Genomic DNA, 26,052 nt, shown 5'->3' with positions numbered 1-26,052 from the left:
AGCTTTTTCTCACAATGCACCAAAAGGAACCACTTCTTTTCTCGCACTCCATTCTCCCCCCCCCTTTTTCTTCGCTGGAAATCTCTGTTTACGAGAGTGAAGGATTCCCCTCCTCCTCCCTTAAAACGTTTCACTAGGTGTGGGGGGGATCGCGCTTGACTCTTTTTCTCCACGTTCGACAACTCACCGTTTCAGCCGCTCTTTTTCTTTTTCATCGTTTTGTTCGCTCTTTGTCTTTTTATCCATTTGTTCGCTTCATCACTCGGTGACATCTGGTGGCTCCACTAAACCCCGTTCGGGGTCGCTTGCGCGGCAAGGTCCATTGGGGCATGGCGGGATCCTCAATTTCCGGCCGTTTGGCCGAGAAAGAGGCTCCCGCCTGCTGCGCCCCGGGTCAGAGCCCCCCATCTGGGGCTCGTCTGGGTCTCCGCTCGCGCGGATTCCCCCCTTAACCGCGGGCGGGCGAGACGCCCTCGGGAGCGCCCCGAGGATGCGTCCGCCATTTGCGGAAGCCAGACCGGAAGCCCCCTACCACCTTTCCCCTTGAGGCTCACTTGATACCTATGTTGCTCTCTTCTAGGTGCCAGGCCAAAACGTTTCTGTTCACCCAGGCTTTTAATTAAGGGACTGATCTTTTAATACTGTCTGAAAAGTATTACTTTAAAGCTGTCATTATGGTCTTAAGTTTTTATGCTTGGCTTTTAATGCTGTATTTTAACATCTTTTAATGTGCTCATTTTTATTATTATTTTATTCTGTAAGCTGCCTCAGGTGGATTCTGGAGAGATGGAATAACCTTTTTTCTGAATACCTGGGTGGAAGAGTAATCGACCTCACAAAGCTCTCATGCTCATTACACTTCTGCCTGGGCACTTCAAGCTCCTTGACGCTCTGCTTTTCCCCTACCGTCTTTACTGCTGCCTCTCTAGGATCGACAATTTGCCTTGTTGAAAACGGTAAGGGTCCAGTAGCACCTTAAGACTAAAATAATTGTGGCAGGGTATGAGCTTTTGTGAGTCATTGCTCTCTTCTTCAGATACAGCTAGAATGGGAGTCCATCTATACTTATAATTAGACAGTAGAGCGATTTCAGATGCTGAATGACAACAGCAGGTCTGATTGGATTAGGTGTGATATGCAGAATGGCAGCAGGCGTGGAGAAACCAGCATTGGTAATGAGACAGGAAACCTAGGTCTCAATTCAGTCCAGGAGGATGCATCGTTTTGGTGTGCCACACCTGGCAGCTACTCCCTTGGGGGATAATATTCTGTATCTTAAAAAATGCAGCAGACCTAGTGAGTATAACAGGAGACACGATGGTCACTGGAAGCTCTAACTACACAGGAGAAGCAATAGTCCAAGTATGGTACTTAAAGGAGTGCGGGGCTCCATTGTTTGTCAGTCTGGAGTCACGTTCCAGTCCCACTTGCCTTCAGGCAACAAACATTTTAAAGCTCACTCTCAAGACGGGGTAACACTTTTTCCACTTCTACAAAGGATGGGGGGTTTTGGTTTCTTTGGAATCCTAGTCTCCTTCCTGATGCTCTCCTTTACACCCACATCCCTGAACGGTACGTCTGCCAATGTATTTATATCCCATTTTTCAGACAACTGGTTTCCTGTCAGCTGCTTTGGGAAACAAAGCCACAGGTCCTGCGCTTTGGTTCACAAACCAGAAAAGATGCATAAGGAGAACGGGGAGGAAATGGAGAACAGTGCTGGAATGAAGTTAGAACCCCACTGATGCTCTTGCATAGAGGCAGGTTCAGGTGGCTACCCTCCGATTTTGATATATCTATTTCCGTCACTATGTTTCCTCCAGAATTAAACCCAAACAAATGGTGACCAGATAAACTAAGCTGGTTATTCCATTTTGGTCCTTGCATCTGTTGAACAACTTTATTGTGTTGCATGCTAATTTGCTGCTCACCCTCTACATATATGTACGGACTGGCAACTTCCATTTCAACCGGAATAACAAGCTAAAACAGGCTTCCTTGGGAGGTGGCAGGCTCTCCTTTCTGGAGCTTTTCAAACAGAGGCTAGATGACCATCTGATAGCAGTGCTGATTCTGTGAACTTAGGCAGATCGTGAGGGTATCAGTGCTTAGTCCTTGTGGCCCCTTTCTTACACGCCCAGGGAAATGCTGATCACCCTTTTGGGTTCCAGAAGCAATTTTTCTACAGGCCAGTTTGGCCGGAGATCCTGGAGGGTTTTGGTCATTCTCTGGGTGTGGAACAGTGGTCACTGAAGGTGTATGGAGGAGGTTGGACTAGATGACCCCGGAGGTGCCTTCTAACTCTATGATTCTATGAATGTATCTGAAGAAGTGTGTGTGTGCGCACAAGAATGCTTATACCGTGAATAAAACTTTCTTGGTCTTGAAGGTGCCAGTGGACTTGAACTTCGCTCTGCTTAGAGGTAAGCTGGTGCAACTTCCCTGAAAGCCCTTAATCCTATCAGAACCAAGAGCTATTCCTCTCAGATCTGCAGTCCCAAATCCCTGGCTACTGATAACTGAGCAGAAGTGTCTGGCAGGGAAGGAGGGAAGGGTCAAGCAAGGGGCCTGAAGCTGCTTCTTTGGTCACCTATACTCAGAACCAGAACAGACTCCCCCCCTCGCCACGATAACCTTCCCAAGAAGGAGGGGCTGCCACTTCTCAGCAGACCTCTGGCAGAGTATCCCCCCCCCGTTATTTTGTTTATTAAATCCAGGTCAAACCTTCTGCACCCCAACCTGGCTCATCCTCACTCTGAACCCCTTCTTTTCTAGGACCAATCTTATAAGAACAGAAGAGAAGCCAATGTTGGATCAGGCCAAAGGCCCATCCAGTCCAACACTGTCACACAGTGGCCAAAAATACCAGGTGCCCTCAGGAGGTCCAGCAGTGGGGCCAGGACACTAGAAGACCTCCCACTGTTGCCCCCCCCCCCCAAGCACCAAGAATACAGAGCATCACTTGCTCCAGACTGAGAGTTCCTGTCTATAGAGAGTCAGAGTAGCCCACAGGGATAGAATGAACATTGGACAAGCTTAAGAAGACAAGAGAAGCCATTTTGGATCAGGCCAATGGCCCATCCAATCCAACACTCTGTGTCACACACTGGCCAAAAAACAGATGCCAAGAACACAGAGCATCCCTTGCCCCAGACTGAGAGTTCCTATCGATACCTTGTGGCTCATAGCCACGGATGGACCTCTGCTCCATAAAAAAAAAAACTACTGCCCAAGTTTGTTTTGCACTCTGCAGCCACGGTCCTTTACCTTTTGCCAGAAATCCATCGAAAACCTCATGTACCAAATATCGCACTGACTGTAATCAAACCGGCCTAAAATAGTCACGTTCGATTCACTGGGCTTTATTTTGTCTATGTCATCTTCCATCTTGCCAGGCTTCCAGCACACGATGGCGTTTTCGCAGGACTGTGGACAGACAAGAAGGGGGGAAATGCTATGTCATCCAGGAAACACTCGGAACCCACCAGTACCGAAAACCATTGTTCCATCTAAGCTGTGCATGTTGAGCAGCCACTCCTTAACACAGGAAGCCCCGCACAGCAGCAACCTGAAGCCACGCAAGGTCTTAAACTGCCCATTGCCCTTGTTAAGGTTACAGCAGTTATATTCTGCTCAGAATGCAAACTGCTCCATGTCGCGGAATTAGGGCCTGGATTGAGCCTCAGTCCTCTGTGAAACCAATGTGACTTTAATTTCTATAGTATAGCTGGATCTTTGGTTCTGCTTCCCAGGAGGCTCCACGACTCTGCTAAGTGCTGTACCCTTCTGATACCGATAACCCTGTGCGCATGGCTTTTGCCTTATGTGACTTTTGCATTTTGGAATGTTTATGCGCTATCAAATTCTAAATAGAGAGGGTATCTGTAACGAGCTTCCTTGACTCTCTTGAGTCACCCTAGCTTTCCCTGACTTTCCTGACCCCAGAGATTGAAAGAGCTGAGCTTTGTCATGTACGTCAGGTGCTTAGCAACAGACTTGACTGACATTTACCTTAGTTCCAATGGATGGGAAAAGGTACTAAATGTCTGAATTTAGCCTTGTTCATTGTTGTATACCAACCACCCCGCGTTATAGGTCTTGGCAGGCAACCAGGATACATCCTTTATAAAATTGCAGTGCACTCTAATTAGGCATTTGATTAATGTGACTAATTTTGTATGCTGCATACCAGAGTCTTGTATGTTTTAAAGGTTTTTACGTTTGGATTTGAAGTTGAATGAATAAGAGGTGTTCTGAAACAACGGCCTCTCTCTCGATGCAGCTAGGAAGCAATCCTCCCTCTAAGCTGTGGAGTCTTGTGAGCAAAAATTCCGCTTTGTGAGCTACTGGCAATAAAGTTGTCAGTGAGCCATTTGGCTCCTGCGTAAATTAGTTTGCTCTGGAGCCATCCTTCCTGAGCTGAGACAAAAATGTGTGAGCCAGAGGCTAAAAAACTGTGAGCTAGCTCACACTAACTCAGCTTAGAGGGAACACTGCTGGGAAGCCAGGTTCTCTCCCTCCCTAATGAATGCAGTGGGGAAGGAAGTCCATGAACAGGTTCCTGCACTCCTCATTTTCCCAACACTCCACTCAGTAGGGGGGGAAATTAGAGAGACCATGAAACATCTGTAAGCTATGGACATTTGGGTACACCAGATAATCAATCACATTTTGAGAAGAACCGTAGAAGATAGTAGAATGAAGCCATCTCATTCATACCCCAAAAAGCTCTTGCCCTGTCAATTAAATGCGTTTTTGGTTTTTCTTCTACAAATCGAACACTGTTTGAACACACAAGTCGTCATACCTTGGAAAGTATCAGATCCCCTAACCACCGCACACAGTCTACGTAATTCCTATGTATGTCTCTGGTAGAGAAGTCAGGAAAGTGGATTTTTTGAGACACAAACGGCCTGAGGAGAAAATGGACATATCCGATCAGCGAGCAGAGAGGGAACAACTGCAGCGGCTTGAGATACTTTCAATCATTCAAAGAGAGGCTAGATGAACCCTTAATTCCCGACAACAGACCGTTCTCTAAGTAGCTAGTCTGCTTTAGATACTTCAGAACTATGCTGCAGTTTCTCGGAACATCTCAATGAATTGGCTGATGACCAGCTGATGCAAGGATTGGAAAGTCCGACCCAGAACTGTTCTTTCCCATGTGCATCTGCTTCCTCATAGCTGGAAGTGCAAAAGATCCCAGAGAAGGCTTCTGGGATATTTGATCCAAATCACCCGGTCCTCCACTTCATCAGCAGCAACTCCGGGGTAAACCATGGAGCCAGCCTGGCATGGGGGCGCAGAGGGCATCAGGGAGCAATCCTCATCGATGGCTGCAGAAAGCTGACTACGCCAATCCTCCACAAGCTCATCCAACGAGCCGCCAGGGGACACAGGGTCCCGCAGGGCCATCTGAAGCCACATGGGGTTCAGTTGGCTCCACGGGCGAGCACGAGCCAAACTGATCACCAGCTCGCTCTGGGCCAAACTTAAAAATTGTAGAGCCAGAAGAGATCTATCAGTTCAACCTGCTGACCAGAAACTATCCTCTAATCCTTCAAGAAGAAGAAGATCTTGGATTTATACCCTGCCCGTCACTACCTGAAGGAGTCTCAGAGCGGCTTACAATCTCCTCCCCCCCCCCACAACAGACACCCTGTGAAGAAGGTGGGGCTGAGAGAGCTCTTGACAGAAACTGCTGGTGAGAGAAAAGCTCTGAAAGGACTTGTAACTGACCCAAGGTCACACCAGCAGCTGCATGTGGAGGAGTGGGGAATCAAACCCAGTTCTCCCAGATTAGAATCCCTGCTCCTACCCACTACACCAAGATAGAATCTACTGAACATCCAATGAAGGAGATTCCACACCCACCCAAAGCATTCTGTCCAACCGTTTGCATAAAGCAGAAAACTCCTTCTAGCATTTAAACTATGCTGCCTGTCATTTATCTAGAAGAAGAAAAGAGATTGGATTTATACCCCGCCCTTCACTACCCAAAGGAGTCTCAGAGCAGCTTACAAACTCCTTTCCCTTCCCCTCCCCACAACAGACACCCTGTGAGGTAGGTGGGGCTGAGAGAGCTCTGACAGAAATTGCTCTTTTTCAAGAACAGCTGTGCGAGAACTATGGCTTGCCCAAAGTCATCCGGTAGCTGCAAGTGGAGGAGTGGGGAATCAAACCCGGTTCTCCCAGATTAGAGTCCGCGCACTTAACCACTACACCAAACTGGCTCTAGATCCATCCCTTTTTCTTCCTCCTACCTTTAAATGGGATGGGTTTTTTAAACTACCAGTTTTAGATAACATTGATGTCCAGGAAGTATTGTTGGGGGGAGGGGGAGAATACAACATCATATTAGGATAAACACTGCCCATACCTGTTGGTTTTATTGGGGTTGTACTCATAGGATTCCTTGATGGCATTCATCATTCTCTTTGAATTGATTCGCCAGAGTTTTAGGGAGTGGTCCATGCCACAAGACATGATTTTCTCACCAAGGAGATCGTAATCCTGTGTATAAGCACACAAACACACAATACGGTTGCTGTGTTTTATAAACAAATTTTAAAGTGTAGCCCAAACCCCTCCCCTCCCTCCTCAATGACAGCTGGAATAAACTGTACCACGACACATAGCTGCATACATTTACTAAACTTAGTCAATTTTGCTTCAGGTCATTTATAATGGTTTGGCGAGGAAGAGGGGAGGGAGCAAAGGAGGCACAGAAATGTTTTAAAGCCGCCGGGACAGTTTCTTACTTACCGCGCTCAAAACTTCATCCCGGTGCCCTTCTACTCCTCCAAATATGGCAACCAGCGTATCGGTCTGGATGTTCCACAGTCGCAACGCATGATCTAGCAAAACAAACACGAGCTCAGTGTCAGCATTCCTTTATGTCACAAAATTAAAGAAGGTTTTTCCAGGAAGGAGTAAAAGAAAAGCACAGCAATACTTGTTGGACCAATGGATGCTGGATCAAAGTCCTGAGGTGCCTATACTAGGCTTTGTTAAGACCTGAATGGACAAATCAACTACTGCAGGACAATGGGTCATGTGGATACTGTGGGATGTGAGTCCAGCATGAGAACGCCTGAAGAGTATTCACACAACCTGGAGCCTTCAACAAGCTTGGAAATGGACCGCACACGTAGCAGGACTGGAAGGTTCCAGACCCTGCTGCCAGTCACGGGTGACATGTCTGTGCTATCAAGACCAATAGTTTAATCTCCCATCATCCGGCAGATCCAGAAGCCTGTCATTAATTTGAATCTCTCTCAGCCTGAACTTAAGTCCTGGGGCAACCTTTAAGACCAACAGAGTTTAATTCTGGGTACAAGCTTCTGTGTTCTGTTGCTTCACACCAACACGGCTACCCACCTGAATCTATCTTAACACATTTACAAACAGCCAACCCGATGGAAAAGCATTTAAAACTAAAGCGATTTCCCTTCACTATTTTGGCTTTTGTACTTTTGAGTTCCGATGCATTCCGGCTGGTTTTATTCACAATCCAAGTTGGACTTCCCACTTTTATTTCGACTTAAATGCCTTTCGGCTGAACAACTGTAAACACTGCGTGTATTTATTGATATTTACTGGCCCTCAAGAAAGGTATCAACTTTTTAAAAAGTTAATGTTATTTATAGTTGGACTTTCTCACAGGGACTCAAGGGGAATTACACAGAGTGAGTCGGTACAAGCAACCAAACTGGGCATTCCTTTTCCTTTTATACCCTTAGAAGCTCATGGATTCACAGATATTGAGCAGCAGAAGATACTTACTTCATGGTGGGGTTTTTTTAATGCAAGGGTTAAAAGGACTGAGACAGATTTAGCAGTTGTTAGACTGAACGTAGGATCCTTATTGCTGAGCAAAAGAGACAGGGTTTCCAGAATGTGAGGGGACGGTTGGTTGGTTAAAGGCTTAATATAGTGATCCCTTATATTCTCAAAGGAGCTGCGGTGACTCAAGTGGTTAAGACGCTGAACTGCAGGCTGTGGAAGGTCGGTAGTTCAGCGGTTCGAGACCCGGGTGCCGCAAGACGGAGTGAGCTCCCGTCTCTAGTTCCAGCTCCTGCCAACCTAGCAGTTCGAAAGCAAGAAATTGCAAGTAGATAAATAGGTACCACTTCGGTGGGAAGGTGACAGCGTTCCATGCGCCTTGGTGTTTAGTCATGCCAGCCACATGACCATGGAAACGTCTTCGGACAGCGCTGGCTCTTCGGCTATGAAACGGAGATGAGCACCGCAACCCTAGAGTCTGATTTGACTGGCTTTCGAGCAAGGGAACCTTTACCTTTACTATATTCTCAAAGAACCTGCATTCAAGCAGGGCATGGAAGGATGTATCTATCCTATTAGGGCCACAAGGGCAGATTCTGTCAGAATAGGGCCTATTCAAAAATCTCCCATATGAAGAAGGAGGAGGAGAAGAAGAAGATTGGATTTATACTCCGCCCTTCACTCGGAGTCTCAGAGCGGCTTACAATCTCCTTTCCCTTCCCCTCCCCACAACAGACACCCTGTGAGGTAGGTGGGGTTCATTCCAGAACTGTCCTTGAGAAAACAGTTCTGACAGAACTATGGCTTCCCCAAGGTCATCCAGCAGCTGTGATTGGAGGAGTGGGGAATCAAACCCGATTCTCCCAGTGGTTAAGTGTAGAGCACTTAACCACGACACCAAAATGTAGGAATAATATTCAGTTTTGCAAACAAAAAAGCTCTACAGAAACATGGGACAGTTAAGATAAGGGGGGTAAAGATCTTGGGAAAGAAAGACCAAAAGATTTGGGTGAGCAAACTCTATGGGCTCTCTGGATCAGACTACCATAATCAATTTCTAGGACAAGCTTTTTGATCAGAGAAAATGCTTTGGATTTGCCCATCTCAAAAATATCATGAATCGACATTCCAACTATCACCAATTTTCATCCAAGTTGATCTGTGGGTATCTCGATTCAGAACGGCTAAAAACCATCTTTGGCACAGATCTGTTTTAATCTCAGTTTAAAGGCATAAAGCCATCCTCTGGCTTCTGAGGATATCCGAATTCTGCCCGCAATATGACGTTTGACACACAGCAGGGAATATCCAGTATTTTCCTTAAAAATTGGGCTAAGAGTTGATTGATGTTATCAGAGAAGCTTTAATACAAATAGGTGAGCCATAAGGATGAGGGGAACCACTTTCAAATTAAAAGCGTGCACAGCTCCAGGAATATAACTCCCCCCCCCCCCATTATGGAAGAAGCTATTATAGCGCTTGTGCATGGTTTAGCTTTATTAAGTGCTGTTCTAAGTTGAGGGGTCAAACGAGGCATTCAATAACTAATTGTATTAGCGTTTTAGAAGTCTGGAACCACCAGAAAGAACTGAAGCATAGCGTAAGTATGACCCATGCTTGGGTGTCGCATTACTAGCTGGCATCCCAGAGACTCGTTTATTATCGGAATTAACCAAACACACTGCTCCACCAACTAAGAGTGGCCATGCACCACCCCCCACAGGACTGAGAAAGAGCTATCAACTTGTCAGTACTTTACTTGAGATGTGTAGCTTAGAGTATTCTCTGCAATAATTTTCTGCACCACTTAGCGGATCGTATCCCTTCCATGCTCCCCCCCCACACACACACCCTTTGGGTTCTTCACAGAATCACGTCCCCCACGGAATATCACAAAGGAACCATTTCTCATACCTTTGCTTACAGACAAGAGAAGATTGGGATCCCTGGGGTGAAATTTCAGTTCGTTGATTGCGTTCCCGTGGCCCACGTAATGCTACAACAGAATCCAGAGAGCAGGTTTTACTCCCAACGTTTTTTGTCAAAAGCTTGCCACCCCCGCGAGCCGGTCAAACTCACCTTTATGCACTGCATCGTTATAGGATTAATTATCCTAATGATGCCTCTGGAGCCAGCCACAGCCAGCAGCGGATGGCTCGTGTTGCTATCGTAGGTCCACGCACAAGTATAAAAGTTTTCATCTGCCTGAAGAACGAAGTCAAGGACCATACAAACAAGCTGAGAACTTCCTTTGGATAAAGCAAGCGTTTAATATTTGGGCATTTGGATAGTTTGTTGCTGGTGCGCAGGAGAACAGTCATGATTCAATAGTCATGATTTAAGTCATTCCATTAAATAAATCCCACAAATAATTCTGTATGTGGCAGAGGAAAATAACAGAGAACAAAGCCAGCCCAGTTGAGAGAATGAATGGGGAGTATATAAGGGCATAATGGACCGCCCTGAAAACAATGGAGCTCAAAATACAGATACAGCAACTGGGGACATACAGCAACTGGGGAGATAAAGTCAAGGAGATTGTGAGCGACTTTTAAAGGTCAGGTAGTTAGAACTGGCCACAGGCTCGATGCACATGCCATCTGGGGTTGCCAAGCTGACAGAGACTTGGTGTAGGTACAAAACAGAAATGAGAAAACTAAGAGATAATTTCAGCTAGTCAGAGGAACCGAGGCTATGGCATTTGAAAATACTCCCTTGTTTCTCCCACCCTTCCTCTTGTGCTTTCTTTTTTTGGTGAGTTTTTTGCATTTTTGTGTGTGCATGCGTGTGCACGTCCATGCCTGGAAGGCATGGCTACCTCTGGCGACTCCTGCTGGAGGTCGTTCAGAGAAGTGGCTTGATAGCCTGCCCCTCAGCCCTGGTATTCCTTGGAGGTCTCCCATCCAAATACTTGCCAGGGTCAGCCCTGCTTAGCTCCTGAGATCTGACGAGATCGGGCTTGCCAGGGCTACACTGGTCAGGGCTCTCCTGTGCTTTCTTTGCCTTTAAAACACATTAAAGGGCAGGCAAGTCAGCCTAAGCACCGCCTTCAATGTCCGGGCCACCAGGATGGAGACCAGAGCACCACCTGCACGCAAGCCTTCTACTGCTAGCTCAGGAGGCGCAAATTAGCTGACATTAATGTTTGGTTTTAACACTGTACTTTAACATTGTATTTATATTAATTATTTTTGTATGTATATGGATCTGTTTTGTAAGCCGCCCTGAGCTGGCCTTGGCCGGGAGGGTGGGATAAAAACCTAAATAAATAATAAATAAATTTAGCAAGGAAAACTTTGGCCACCCACAGCAAGCAACTACCGGTAGGAGCCCCATCTAAGGGCACAACTCCCCTTCACTGGTTTATTGCCCAGGTCTTTTAAGAGATATCCTTATGCAAAAGAGGAAAGTACTAGAGGGAAAAAAACAAGATACAGATAAAATAATGGTAAACTGAGGATTAGGAAGAAGGTGATCATACAGGGGAACTCGTAGGATGAGTTTAGGGTCAGGTACAATCAAATCAAGACTGCGAGTTACAGCTTTTATGTTCTCAAAAAACTTTGTAAAACAATTTTCTAACTTTAAACTAAACCGAAACTCTTCTTCGGAGCTGCAGTGGCTCAAGTGGTTAAGACGCTGAACTGCAGGCTGTGGAAGGTCAGTAGTGCAGCAGTTCGAGACCTGGGTGCCGCATGACGGAGTGAGCTCCCGTCTCTAGTTCCAGCTCCTGCCAACCTAGTAGTTCGAAAGCAAGAAATTGCAAGTAGATAAATAGGTACCACTTCGGTGGGAAGGTAACAGCGTTCCGTGCGCCTTGGTGTTTAGTCATGCCGGCCACATGACCACGGAAACGTCTTCGAACAGCGCTGGCTCTTCGGCTTTGAAACAGAGATGAGCACCACAACCCTAGAGTCGGATTCGACTGGCTTTCGAGCAAGGGAACCTTTACCTTTACCTTATAATCAAATCAAGACTGTGAGTTACAGCTTTTATGTTCTCAAAAAACTTTTTTTTAACTATTTTCTAACTTTAAACTAAACCTAAACTCTTAGCCCAACAGAAAAGGAGTAGCAAATGTTTCACTGGGATTCACACAGATTAAACAACAAGCACCCAAGTAGATGATAAACTATACAAAAATGTCTGGGACACTTAATGAAGATTTTGGCTTTTAAGGAGAATGCTAGTTCAGTTCTTATTTCTAACCACAGCTGTTATCAAATGAAGTGGGCCAGGAGGGGCCTGCTGAGACTGGAATGCCAACATCTGGTGTGCAGGGATTAGTCTCAGTAAGAGCCATCAAGCAAAGAAAACGCTGATGCCCTTCAGAAACCAGTCCTAGAGGTATATGAGATAAAAGGATACATCAGCATCTACGTAAGACTGCAGCAACCGGATTTCTCCTTGGGAATGACATTCGTATAAAGTAACCTGAAGGCAGAGAATACACAAGAGGTTAGAGTCACGTACTGGAAACTGGTTTGGCTGTAGGAACCAGGAACTAAACGCATTATCTAAATTAACTCTTTCCTCTTTCTCCAAACCCTAAAAATGCTATAATCTATGCATGCTCAGACATAAGTGATGCTCTGTATTCTTGGTGCTTGGGGGGGGGGGGGAGAGACAGTGAGAGGGGCTTCATGTCCTGGCCCCACTGCTGGACCTCCTGATGGCCCCTGGTATTTTTGGCCACTGTGTGACAGAGTGTTGGACTGGACGGGCCATTGGCCTGATCCAACATTGGCTTCTCTTATGTTCTCTTATGTGTGTTCTTATAAGTAAACAAATTATTAGGCCAGTAATTCGCTTAAGCAGACCACGAACCTGTTTGGACATTATATTCCCCCCCACCCACCCTTGGCATTGCCCACAGAGAAAGCCGGGGAGGGGGCCTTGGCTTTGCAAACTCCCGAAGAAATAAACCTCCATGGAGAAAATACACACATAAAATGTGCCATTGAGTGGCAACCAACTAACAGCAAACCTATCAAGTTCCAGTTCAAGAAGAAGAGGAGGAGATTGGATTTATACCCCGCCCTTCACTTGGGAGTCTCAGAGCGGCTTACAATCTCCTCTCCCTTTCCCTCCCCACAACAGACACCCTGTGAGGGAGGTGGGGCTGAGAGAGCTCTTTGAGAACTACCCTTGAGAGTACAGCTCTGAGAGAACTCGTGACTGACCCAAGGTCACACCAGCAGCTGCATGCGGAGGAGTGGGGAATCGAACCCGGTTCGCCCAGATCAGAGTCCACGCTCCTAACCACAACACCAGACTGGCTCCCAAGGGGTTTTCAAGGCAAGAAATGAGCAGAGCTGGTTTGCCATTGGTTTCCTCTGCGCAGCAGCCCCACTCTTCCTTGGCGAACTTCCATCCCAGTAATGCTCCCTCTAAGCTGTGGTATCTTGTGAGCAAAAATTCTGCTTTGTGAGCTCCTGGCATTAAAGTTGTGAGCCAGCGATTTGGCTGGTGCATACATTAGTTTGCGCTGGAGCCATCCTTCCTGAGCTGAGGGAGAAATGTGTGAGCCGGAGGCTAAAAAACTGTGAGCTAGCTCACACTATCTCAGTGTAGAGGGGACACGGCATCCAAGTTCCAGCCCTGCTTAGTTTCTGAGTTCTGATGAGATCAGGCCAGTCTGGGCTATCAGGGCTGCTACACAGAGAAAAGACACCGGAAACATTTCTTTTGCTGGCGAGTAGACAGCTGAATGAGCGTGCAGCCACTGAAATAGTGATCCTTTGTGACAGACAAGCGAGCTGATCATTGTGCTCCTAGATGAGCAGCCTTGTGAGCACTTAATTAAAAGGCAGCGGTTACAGGAGGCTGGCTTTCCTGAGGCCTGTGCCGGTTTTGCCGTCTCCCCTTACTGTCCTCACGTTGCGTAAGCAGCTCTTCTGTCACGGAGAATGGAAGAATAATACTTTAACTTTCTTCCAAGGAGCATTTTGCTTTACAAAGGGAGGCTGTCTTTACAAGTATCTGAAACCAGTCTCAAACCTGTTCTTAGAGTGCTTTGACTCAACACTTGGCTCGGCCTCTACGACCCTCCCTGCCCTTTTCTGCTCCCCTCGTCTTTGTGTGTGTTTATCTCCCTTTTTAGAAACATAACTCCAGCCATGCACGAAGAGGCGATGATAAAATATGAATGATACAATCACACAGATACTGGAATTGGATTTTATATTTGCTTGAAATGGAACTGGGATTTTTTAACATTTACTATCGCATTCGCTTGAAAGAGGGCAGGAAGAAAGATTACTCCTTATATTTTTATACTAAAATCTGATAGAGCACTAGGGGGGGGGGAAAGACTCTGTTCATCGGTTCAAATATACTTTTTATGCAGTCATTTTAACAGGCAGCTAAATGCCTTTTGAAGGTTTTATCCTCCAGCCCAATTGAACAGGCCCATTACTTTCGTGTTCACAGCTAGCCTTTCCATTAAACTGAGCGATCAACGTCAGTAAAAGCTTTCAGAACGTGCCCGGTGCCAAATGCCCCCAATCTGCACATGTACCTGTCTAGGACTGCAACGAACAATCAATTTTCTAGCTTTGTATTATGTCACCACATCAGACCATGAACTGATAGATCCACAGTTTAACTTCGGAGGAAATTTCCGCAATTCTGGAAATTGCAGTACAATACGTTTCCTAAATCCAAGCTATATACCGGGTCAGAGGTTTGGAACTTCCAAAGAGAAAGCAGGTTGGGAGTATTTCAAAATAAGCTCTTTGGGCTATTCTAGGAGTCCCACAGAGCGCGCACCAACTGTTTTTTTGAGAGCAGAAAATGATGTTATAGTGGTACCCACTAACCTAAATTACTGGGTAAAGCGTTCTTTGATGCCAAAAAGCAGACTTCCTAAAATATATTACAACAGTGGCTTGCAGATCAGAGCTGGGAGGAAGAGGAGCAGGGTGAGCTGGGAGAGGAGGCCCTTGACAGCAAACTTGAGCTTGCCTCTGTGCAAAACGGCCACGAAACGGCCAGCTGCAGTCATGTTATATATTTAAAAATGCTAAACACAAAAAATAGAATATAAGCTTATTCAAAATTAATTGAAATTAAAATCCCATGCTTTATGTTTGGGAGGGGGGAAAGTACTGTGAAGCTACTCGGCAAACGGGTCATGAAAAGTAGAGTTAAATCAAGACGTAGGTCCCACTCAAAAGTCTGAGAACCTCTGCTTGAAGGAGCAAGTGTCCCTTTCCTCTTCCACAAACAACTTGGTAGCAGGGTCTGCTTCATATACTGCAACGCCATAGATTTTTTCCCCCCAGGCTTACAATTAGGCTTACCAAACGCCGGCGGGGGAAATCTATTTCCTGGCAGGATGCGTGCCGCGGGGGACGGCTGTCCGCGCTGCACCCGCCGTCGCCAGGATGTGATGCTCCGCGTTACTCTGGCAACGGGACCCCAAACAGCCCCGTTGCCAGAGTAACGCGGAGCGTCACATCCTGGCGACGGCGGGTGCAGCGCGCACAGCCGTCCCCCGCGGCACGCATCCTGCCAGGAAATAGATTTCCCCCGCCGGCGTTTGGTAAGCCTACTTACAATACAATCCTAAGCAAAGTTACAAGCCTTCTAAGACCACGGAAGTCAAGGGACTTAGAAGGGTTCAGCTCTCCTTAGGCTTGTGTTCATCTCCTAACTTTGAAGATGGATCAGGCTAAATCAAGAGTTTATAGACAACAGCATAATATGGCGCTAGGAGGAAGGAATGCACATACCCACAATGACTGGAAGATTATCTTGCTCGACTCAGTTGCGACACTCTAAGAAGAAATCTGTGTTTGTGTGTGTGTGTCTGTGTTAAGGTTTAACCTGATGCCAACTCTCGTTTTGGAAGGCACATTCACTAACGCCCATATGCTGCACAATTTTGCCACTGTGGTACAGAAGAAACTGAGAATCTCATTTTTTAAAAAAACCCTATTCATACAACAGTTAAGAATAAAATTCTTCCCTGCTCTGATCTTTGAAAGCTTGACTTTTACTGGCTGATAATCATCAGAAAGTAACAACTCAGTCCACGAGCTATGCTTTAGTGTTCTCAAACTCTGATGGCATCGATTTTTTTTTGGTAACTGTTATCCTGCTTTCCTTCTCTTGGCATGACTGTTTCTCCTATTACGGCCCATGACTGATGAAAACAAACTTTTGAAAAAAATCCAACTACAAAGTACCCTAGTATTAGATGTCTTTGGAAAGCAAACAAACAGCCTGAGAACGAAAGAAGATCAAGTTTTAATTATGCCACTCACTCTGTTGCTGCCAACTGTGGCAAAGACGAGAGGGTCGCCTTCCTTGCTGTGCCAATTGAACTGCACCCCAAACAGTGGCTGGCTGTGGTCTTCCTGCAAAACATAAAGTGTAACTAGGATGAAGATTCAAAGCACAAGCAAAATATGTCCGACATGAAGCAGTTCTGGGGGGGGGGGGTTTCCCCAGTGCTTCCATAACTTTTTATACATCTGACAAAAGAGGCGGGAGTTTGAAGGGCAGAATAACATGTGGCGGTAAAAAGGGACCACAGCTGAAAATAGATTTATTGTGTTGCTCTCTGCCTCTCTTGAAAGTAACATTTTATTATCCCTACTCCTGAAACGGCACGCAATATTTACTTATGCGGCTTTTTAAAAATTCTGCATCATTTAAGACAGGGGTCCTCAACATGGTGCCTTTGGGTGCCGTGGCACACGCCTATTCCTTTGCTGGCGCCGGCCAAGTGTTTTCAGAAAGCGGGCAGAGCCAAGTGGGCTTTTTGCCCAGTAGGGCTTCTGACTGACCACTGGGGTGAGAACTGGCTGGGCAGATTTTTTTAAAAGTCGCCACCACAGCACAAGTATCTCCACTGCATGACTGACGGGACATTGTATGCAAGAAAACATTTTTAAACAACATGTTCATTTTAAAAGGCATCCGGTTAAAACAGACCCTCTGTTGAAGAGTTACTATTACAGTTGTACATAACTCCACTAAAGATGTAAAATTTCCGGAAATTTTGAAGCTCGGAAAAAAACCTGTGTTTTTCTGGGTTTTTTTGGAAAAAAGGGAAATTTTGGGAAAAATTGAAAAAATGCTACATTAGCACTTTTTTTTTCTTTTCCAGATTGAAAGTTATTCTGCTACTTTAGGAACATAAAACATGACTATGGACATTTTTACTTGGCATGAAATTATCACAACTAGCATATTAAAAAATATAGTGTATCCAAATAATTATTACAAACAGAATACCCACCCACATGCAAAAACAAAACTGAAACCTTTTTCTTTTCTTGTGACAATAGCACCTCCTAAAGGAAGAAATGTATCTTGTTCTTGCATTGGAGAGTTCAGTTTGTAACCTAGGACTTGCTTGTCCTCAGTGCACAGAAATTAGATCAATCTGATACCATACATATTTTTTAGCAATGATTTGAAAAATATTTGAACACCTTGTCTTAAAATATTTTATTCATCATGTTAAAATAAAACGTTCCAGAATCAATTTTTTTTCTTTTCTTTTTTCATTTTTTCGGGGGGGGGGGGAGGGTTCAGTTGGGGGGGGGGGGAAGGCTTCAGGGGAAAAACGGGGAAAAAACATTTTTTCCCCCCGAATGTTTCTGATTTTTTTCTGGGCCTTCACATCTTTAAACTCCACTCCTTGACATTTTGTGGTTGACACCCCCTCCTGTGGCAGCCATTTTGTGGTTGCCCCCACCAACTTATGTCAGGATTCCAAAGCTGCCCAAGGTCGGCGACCCCTGACCTAAGATCTAATGAGGCTTACAAACCCATATAATGCAATAAAATATTCACAGAAACGTAGACCACTAATATCGTGCTAATGAAAGCAGCATAAAGCAAGAGTCAAATCACAATGGGACAGACAACCATGGAAAAAGCAGAAACCAATCAACCTACCCCCAAATGCTGCATCCCAGTTTCACAAAGTGTGCATGAGTAAACATACTAAATGGCATAGCATAGCTACGCATTCCTAAACCTTACATCGAAACTGTTTTTGGCACATCCCTGTATTACCCATAACTTATAGTTCCGAAATAGCATTACTTATGTACCTTTGGCGGGAGGTTAGCAACATCTCTTCCCCAGTGAAGGCTAACTTATACAAATCTGGCACAACAGATTTTGCTCCCAAGACTCAGGAAACTGTTTTTGAAAAATGTCTCCATTATCCTGCAGGGCCCAATACACGTATAGGCATTTGAATATATGGGTTCTCCATTCACACTTCACTGTTCTTTTCCCCCCGTGTGCATTCTGTGATCTGTGCCATGCTAGGGTGGGGGAAGAGACTTGGTAAGCTGGTGCAAGACACTAGGGTCCTCTCACAGCCTTTATTGCACATTTCTAGCCACCAACATAAGCTTGGATGCTTGCGAACGGTTGCTAATGATGTCACAGGAACTAGATGGGGGCCAAACAAGGCTTCCACAGTGACCAAACACATGTTTTTGCATAGCTCCTTGAGAATGTCAGGAGCTAGCAATGGCAGAAGAAACTCAAAACAGCAAACATTTGCTTATTTTGTATCATCAATTCTGAACCGAGAACTGGTCCCTGTCTGTGCAATCCTTGGCAAGCAGTACAATGTGCCTCCCAATGTATACGCTTAAAGGGAAAGGGCTACTCTAAAAGCCGTAAAGAGAATAAGCTCAACCACACCACCACCTGTGCATTTTTTCCAGGAAAGAACAAATGTTTTTCACAGGTCTTCAGGCAGAGGGACCCTTCTATGCTCTTCCCAGCAAACTTTTCCAAGCCACGAGAAGTCTTCATCATGAGGTAAAAATCTTTGCTCCAAAGATGTACTTCCCCTCCTGATTTCCTATACCATCTGTATTTTAGTACTCTATGTTGGTGGTTACTTTTTTTCGAAGTCTGAAAGGGGGAGGGGGGAGTCTCTACACCCTTCAATTTCCTGTTAGTTGCGAAAATATAACTCTGCTTTCCTGTTGTTTAAAATTCATCTGAACACACACCCCAACAAAAGGGCAAAGAACTTTTTAGAACCAGTAGTCCAGACCAATTTACGACAAAACAGTGTTTTATGCCTCTAAAAGGAGCACGTCTCCTAAAACACACCATGTTCAAGCTCAGTATGTACAGGATGTGAAAACAGTTTTATTCCAGGGATTAATAACTGAAATTTCTTCTAAATAGCTGTAGGAATGCGCAGTAGCACCAACAAATGTTGTGGCAGGGGTAGGAGCTTTCGTGAGTCACTGCTCACTTCTTCAGAGACTCCCTCTTCAGCAGTGGCTCCCGAAAGCTCCTACCCTGCCACAAAGTTTGTTAGTCTTTAAGGTGTTACTGGACTCTTGCTCTTTTCTAGTGATTACAGACAGATTAACAGGGCTACCCATCTTCTTCTAGCTACTTATTTTCTCCCAGGTGCCTACAAAATGTGCTTAAGATGTGGAGATAGCAACTAACTCGGAGAGAGGGGAAACCGCACACATTCCTGGGAGTACGTATGAAAATGTGTTAGCTACAGCAGCTATCCAGACCCTCCATTTCAGAGTCGGCCTCCCTCTCAATAGAAGATCCTGGCAACCGCTACTTTCACAAAGCCCTGCCTGGGAATGCCCACAGCCATCTAACACAGGGGCGTCAAACTCATCTGTTACTAGGGCCAGCTCTGACATAAACCTTACTTTGTTGGGCCAGGCCCGTGGGTGCCATAAAATGTAACCCGAGGTACTGGAGATATAAACTTTATAAAGGTGATTTCAGATGTCAAATGGCAATCGCAGGTGAATGACAACAGCAGGCTTAATTGGATGAGGCGTGATACGCAGAAGAGTAATAGGAGTGGAGATGCCAGCGTTGGTAACGAGACGGTGCAGCTGCAGCAGCAGCCCTGGGAAAGGAAGCAGGAGAAGGCTCAGGGACCGGATTTGAGCCCTCTGCGGGCCGCATCCGGCCTGCGGGCCGCATATTGGACACCCCTGATCTAACAGGCTGCTGCAGGAAACAAAATGTGGAACTAAATACATTCCTCGTCTGATCTCGCACAACTCTCCTCCTTAGGATCGCAGAAGAAAAATCTAGTAGCAAAGGTCAGCAATAAAACCATCTTCATTCCAAAGCTGTTACATAAAAGCGAAGGTCTCACAGATTTCAAGAGTACAAATACCTTGAGGCTGTTGACACACTTGAAGGAATATTTGCATTTCTTCGACTTCCATTTTCCTTTCCCCCAGCTCTTCCTTCCTGGAGCGTTGGGAGTGTTTGTGGGAGTGTCGGGGCGTTCTGTATTCGTACCGCTCTCTATACTAACAGCATCATCCTGAGAACAAAGTACACATTGATTTAAAATGGACAGGATAAACTCAGATTAAAAGCAAGCTAACTCTTGAGTAGAAGTGTCCCCAAATGCTCTAGCGTGGGCAGAGAAACCCATTCACAATTAAGTAGCCCCAGGAAGTGAAGCGAGTATTCCAGTAACGCTGGGTTCCACATCAAGCAGCTGCGAAGCTACTAGGATCAGACAACTCAAACTCCTGTAATAAGGGGCTAGTTTCAGTTTCAAATTCTTGTTTCACAAAACGTTCTGCCTGCAGATCACACACAACCAAGAAACTGGTGACGCCTTCCAAACCAACAAACATACTGTGGAATTAGCTTCTGTGTCAGGTTCACCAAAGAGGCCATCTAAAGAACATGCAGACAGAGGACCCTAATAGCAGGAGAGTCACATTTCTAGGCAGAGCACAGAGGATCTGACCACAGACATGGGCTATCAGGCGACAGAAAGCCTTTGACCCGGAAGTATTCATACCGTCTTTCTTGCGCCTCGTGACTGACCGGTTAAATGTGCAAATTAACATTAGTTCTGAAGAAGGGTGCAAAGCACTCACTCTTTTCTATCTAGCACATTTTTATCCCACCGTTCCTTCAAGTTCTGCGCAGCATAAAGACTTCATTCATCCCATTTTATCTTCACAACAACCCTGTGAGGGAGGCTAAGCTGACAAGAAAGAGGGTGACTGGCTCAAGGAGAGCATCTCGCCAGAGTGGAGACCCTTAGTCCAAGACTCTAATCATGACACCATGCCAACTTTACCTGCAAAGGATCCCAAGGAAAACCCACCCCCAAAAATGGCATCTCCTGCTGCGTAAGACAGAAGAAATGCCTCTCTGTAAGACACTACCCGCCATCAGCCAGGGAGCTTTCTGGGATATAAAAGGAATATTACAAGCAAAACCAACACAAAAAAATGCAAGGCACAACAAGAGGCAGCATTAAGCCCTCTAATCTATCACTTAAAGGTAAAGGTTCCCTTGCTCAAAAGCCAGTCGAATCCGACTCTAGGGTTGCGGTGCTCATCTCCGTTTCAAAGCCGAAGAGCCAGCGCTGTCCGAAGACGTTTCCGTGGTCATGTGGCCGGCATGACTAAACACCAAGGCGCGTGGAACGCTGTTACCTTCCCACCGAAGTGGTACCTATTTCTCTACTTGCAATTTCTTGCTTTCGAACTGCTAGGTTGGCAGGAGTAATCTATCACTTAGAGCACTGAAAAAACATCTTATTGTTTGCTACAGAGATCTCATTTCTCCACAAATTCGCTGGCGTGGGAGTTGAGACACATCATCTGATAATATATTAATTATGCCACTAGAGCGGTTTCCCAGATCCTTCTAACAAACCACTCTGCTGACGCTTGTGCATTATCTTTCTTTCAGTAAAGAGCAGTACAAATTAGAAAGGCATGTCCCCCAGGCAGAGGCCAGCACAGAGAAGAAAGAGCTCCGTTTCTATCCAACACAGATCCGATTTGATAGCGAGATGGGGTGTTTTTTTCCCCAACACCTGGGGAACCCTGAGTTGGATGGAAAGGTGCACAGAAATATTTTTTTAAAACCCAAAATGTTTTGGTTGAGCAGAGCAGCGATCAGTGGGCGTCAGAAGAAGTGATCCAGATGGGGCTTCTTCCCATAGCTAGTGGGGGATTTGAACCTGGGCGTCCTTTCTTATCTTTAGTGCATTTACTCAGGAGTAAGCCACATTGAGTGGGATGGAGCTTACTTCCTTGGAAGTCCCATCAAATTCAATGCCACTTACTCCCAAGTAAACATGTAAAGATCTAAACTGGGGTCACCCTAAGTTCAAATCATCGATGGCCAGGAAGCTCCGACTGACTTGGGGGCAGACCGTCTTCTTGCAGCCTAAGCAACCTCTCAGAATTGTTGTGAAGCAAGAACCCTGGGTGCCACCCCTGACATCACATCGGGAAAGCAACGGGTAAACGTGCATGTTAAGACGCTGAACTGCAGGCTGTGGAAGGTCGGTAGTTCAGCAGTTCGAGACGCGGGTGCCGCATTGACGGAGTGAGCTCCCGTCTCTAGTTCCAGCTCCTGCCAACCTAGCAGTTCGAAAGCAAGAAATTGCAAGTACATAAATAGGTACCACTTCGGTGGGAAGGGAACAGCGTTCTGTGCGCCTTGGTGTTTAGTCATGCCGGCCACATGACCACGGAAACGTCTTCGGACAGCGCTGGCTCTTCGGCTTGGAAACGGAGATGAACACCGCAACCCTAGAGTCGGATTCGACTGGCTTTCGAGCCAGGGAACCTTTATCTTTACACCCTACCCTTCCTTTAAGAAGTCTGGACTGCACACGTCATCCCACCCTCCTCCATTATATCAATACAATCACAACCCTGTGAGGTAGTTTAGGCTAATGTATTCTATTTACTTAATTCACTTATACCCTGCCATTCTCCTGAAGTGGTTTACAATATTCTCCTTTCCTCCATTTTATCCTCACAACAGCCCTGTGAGGTGGGTTAGTCTGAGAGAGCATGTGACTGGCCCTGAGAGAGCATGTGACTGGTTAGTCTGAGAGAGCATGTGACTGGTGAGATTCCATGGCATGAGTGGAGATTCAAACCAGGGTCTCCCAGATTACTAGTCCGATACTCTTAACCGCTACAACACACTGGCTCTCCAGAAATTGCAAGGGGTTCCACTGGGGCTAAGAGATGGTAACTGGCCCAAGGTCACCCAGAGAGCTTCCACGGCAGTGTGGGAATTTGAACATGGGGCTCCCAGATCTTAGTTTCAAGTGGGTAGCGCCAAGGAAAGCTATAATTTAAGAGTACCATGGAGGCAAATTCTGGTCAGGAAAAAGAAGAGCTGGATTTATACACCGCCCTTCACTCGGAGTCTCTGGCTGCAGTGTGAATGGGTAAAATCCAGCTGGAAAGTGCATTGAAAGTGAATAATTTAGTGCATGTGACTGTAGCCTCAGAGCGGCTTACGATCTCCTTCCCTTCCTCTCCCCACAACAGACACCCTATGAGGTAGGTGGGGCTGAGAGAGCTCTGAGAGAACTGCTCTTGAGAGAACAGCTCTTGAGAGAACAGCTCTGAAAGAACTTGTGACTGCCCCAAGGTCACCCAGCTGGCTGCATGTGGAGGAGAGGGTAATCCAACCCGGTTCTCCAGATTAAAGTCGGGCGCTCTTAACCACTACACCAAACTGGCAGCACAAGGAGAGGAGCCCCTACCTTTCCCTTGCACTGTGTTTCCAACTCAAAGTGGCACTGGAGGCCATATTTGCTGACAACCCCCCCGCCCATCAATTCAGGGTCCTGGTGGTCCTGACTAGAATCAGTCTCCCTGTAGCACTTTTAATCAGCTTTTGCTGAGCTACAAATAAAGGAATATCCCTGGCACAAACCCAAAGACGGTGCCTTGAGGTTGGTCCACTGTCTGTCATGAGTTTGCCAATCTCCAGGCTGTGCCCGGAGATCTCCCAGAATTACAACTGATCTCGACTAGAGATCCATTCCCTTGGAGAAAATGATCGGTTTGGATGGTGGACTCTCCCGCCCTCCCCAGATTCCACTCACAAATATCCAAGAATTTCCCAGCCCAAAGGTGGCGATCCTAACCTGCAGCAGCAGAGTAAAATTGGAGTCCTGCATCACCACAGAGACCAACAAACCACAGTGACCTGATGAAGCAGTTTTAGACTCACAAAAACTTACACTCTGGAAAAATTTCCTTGTGCCACCGAGGTGCTGCTGGACTCAGGTTTTGCTCAGATGCTAGCTTGCTACTCTAACCACTAGACCACACTCAGCAGATGCAGGCACAAAGCAAGCACGGCCACTCTTTCTTGACCACAGGGAATGAGCTTGTGCGGAATATATAGCTTACCAACACATGATGACATGCAGATCCCTTGTACTGAATCAGACCCTTAATCCATCAGGGTCAGTGCTGCCAGGGGTTGAACCTGGGAACTTCTGCATGCCAGCCCAGCAGATGCTCTGCCAATGAGCCACAGCCCCTCCCCTAGGACAGGGAAGGAGATTTTGCCTTATACTGAATCAGACCCTTGGTCCATCAAGGTCAGTACTGTCCACTCAGACTGGCAGGAGCTCTCCAGGGTCTCCAGAACAGGTCTTTCACATCCCCTACTGCCCGGTCCTTTTAACTGGAGATGCCAGGGATTGGACCTGGAACCTTCTGCATGCCAAGCAGATGCTCTGCCACTGAGCCACAGCCCCTCCACCAAAGCATGAAATGAATATATGAAGCTGCCTTATACTGAATCAGACCACTGGCCCGTCAAGATCAGTATCATTACTCAGCCTGGCATCAGAGCAGGTAGAGGTCTTTCACATCACCTACTGCCCGGTCCTTTCAACTAGAGACACCGGGAACTGAACCTGGGACCTTCTGCATGCCAAGCAGAGGCTCTAAGCCTACCTCAGAGATAGGGTTGCCAGTTCCCCCTGGCCACCGGTAGGCAGTGTTCCCTCTGAGTTAGTGTGAGCTAGCTCAATTTTTTAGCCTCCGGCTCACAGATTTTTTGTCTCAGCTCAGGAAGGGGGGCTCCAGAACAAGCTGATTTATGCAGCAGCCAAATCGCTCGCTACTTTAATGCCAGTAGCTCACAAAGTAGAATTTTGGCCCACAGGACTCCACAGCTTAGAGGGAGCATTGCCAGCGGAGGATGAGGGGCCACAGGAATCAGTGTTCCCTCTAAGCTGAGTTAGTGTGAGCTAGCTCACAGTTTTGTAGCCTCCAGCTCACACATTTTTATCTTAGCCCAGGGAGGATGGCCCCAGAACAAACTAATTTTATACAGCAGCCAAATTGCTCGCTCACAACATTAACGCCAGTAGCTCACAAAGTGGAATTTTTGCTCACAAGACTCCACAGCTTAGAGGGAACATTGCACAGGGTTGCCAGATCCAGGTTGGGAAACCCCTGGAGACTTGGGGGTGGAGCCTGGGGTGGACAGGGATCCCAGCGGGGTACAGTGTCATGAGAGTCCGCCCTCCAAAGCATCCATCTTCCCGAGGGGAGCTGATCTCTGCAGCCTGGAGATGAGCTGTGATTCCCACCTGAAGGAATGCCAACCCGGACTTCCTTGGAAGAACGGGGATGGAGGAAAGACGTGCAACAGGCAAAAAGAAGAAGAAGAAGAAGCCAATAACAGCTAGGACAGATAATTCAAACGGAATTCATTCAAAGCCCTTCCCCTCCTCACACGAGGAGGCCGACTGATGCTTCCAAACGCCCGCCCAGCAACCTCTCCTCCCGCCAAGCCAGGGGCCTCCGAGGCAGCCCCACCCACCCGTTGCTAGGAGACGCGCTAGGCCCGAAGCCTGCCCCCCCCCCCACTACCACCACCTTCCCCCAGCGGCCTCCTCACATTCTCGTCCCCGGACAGGTCCCCCGGGTTGCTGTTCTCGTCGCTGCTCAGCTTCTGCTTCTTGGCCGGCATCTCCCCACCGCCGGCGGAAGCTGCAGCCTCTCCCCGGCCTCCGCCTCCCCTTCTCCGCTCAGACATCTTCCCTGCCCCCCATTCCCGGGCGCTGCCGTAAAGCGCCGGACGCGGCATGGAGAACGACCCCGACGGAGCCGCTCCTCGTGTAAAGCGCATGCGCGGGAGGGAAAGGAGGGCGGGGCGGCTCTGGCGCTTCCCCGGCCCCGCTGCCGTGAAGCGCGGCCAGCGGGTGTCGTAAAAGCGAAGCCACGCTGCTGAAAAAAGAATCAAGCCGAGAGAGAAAAAGCGGGATTCGAAGCGGCGCGTTTAGGACGCTGGCGCTGTTCGACCTCTAGAGGGCGCGCGTTGCTGAGGATTTGGGGAGGCTCGGGGAAGGATAACGCGCGTTTTACGCGGGAGCAAGTCCCATTGAACTGTGCAGATCTCACCTAAATCCAATCACGGCTGCTGTTGTTATTCATCTGCTATTGTCGTGTGCCTGCTAATGTCATTCGGCATATG

General features: G+C 46.9%; 1 protein-coding gene across 1 annotated transcript in view; it reads right to left on the bottom strand.

Annotated features, from left to right (window-relative positions):
• The window catches only part of EED (embryonic ectoderm development), a 32,811-nt gene extending 7,125 nt beyond the window's left edge, over positions 1-25,686 (bottom strand). The window contains exons 1-10 of the mRNA XM_015427725.1: positions 25,477-25,686; positions 19,940-20,092; positions 16,056-16,148; positions 12,154-12,219; positions 9,865-9,990; positions 9,700-9,781; positions 6,766-6,857; positions 6,380-6,513; positions 4,808-4,913; positions 3,268-3,426 (exon numbers count right to left, since the gene is read on the bottom strand). Of these exons, the coding sequence (XP_015283211.1) occupies positions 3,268-3,426; positions 4,808-4,913; positions 6,380-6,513; positions 6,766-6,857; positions 9,700-9,781; positions 9,865-9,990; positions 12,154-12,219; positions 16,056-16,148; positions 19,940-20,092; positions 25,477-25,665 (1,200 nt within the window). The 5' untranslated portion in view covers positions 25,666-25,686. The remainder of the gene's footprint in view (positions 1-3,267; positions 3,427-4,807; positions 4,914-6,379; positions 6,514-6,765; positions 6,858-9,699; positions 9,782-9,864; positions 9,991-12,153; positions 12,220-16,055; positions 16,149-19,939; positions 20,093-25,476) is intronic.
• Positions 25,687-26,052: the final 366 nt, after the last annotated feature.

Source organism: Gekko japonicus, unplaced genomic scaffold (genome assembly GCF_001447785.1).
Source record: "Gekko japonicus isolate JY-2015 unplaced genomic scaffold, Gekko_japonicus_V1.1 scaffold393, whole genome shotgun sequence".
NCBI lineage: Eukaryota > Metazoa > Chordata > Lepidosauria > Squamata > Gekkonidae > Gekko > Gekko japonicus.
Note: the sequence above shows the minus strand (reverse complement) of the source record. Positions and strands in the feature narration are given on the sequence as shown.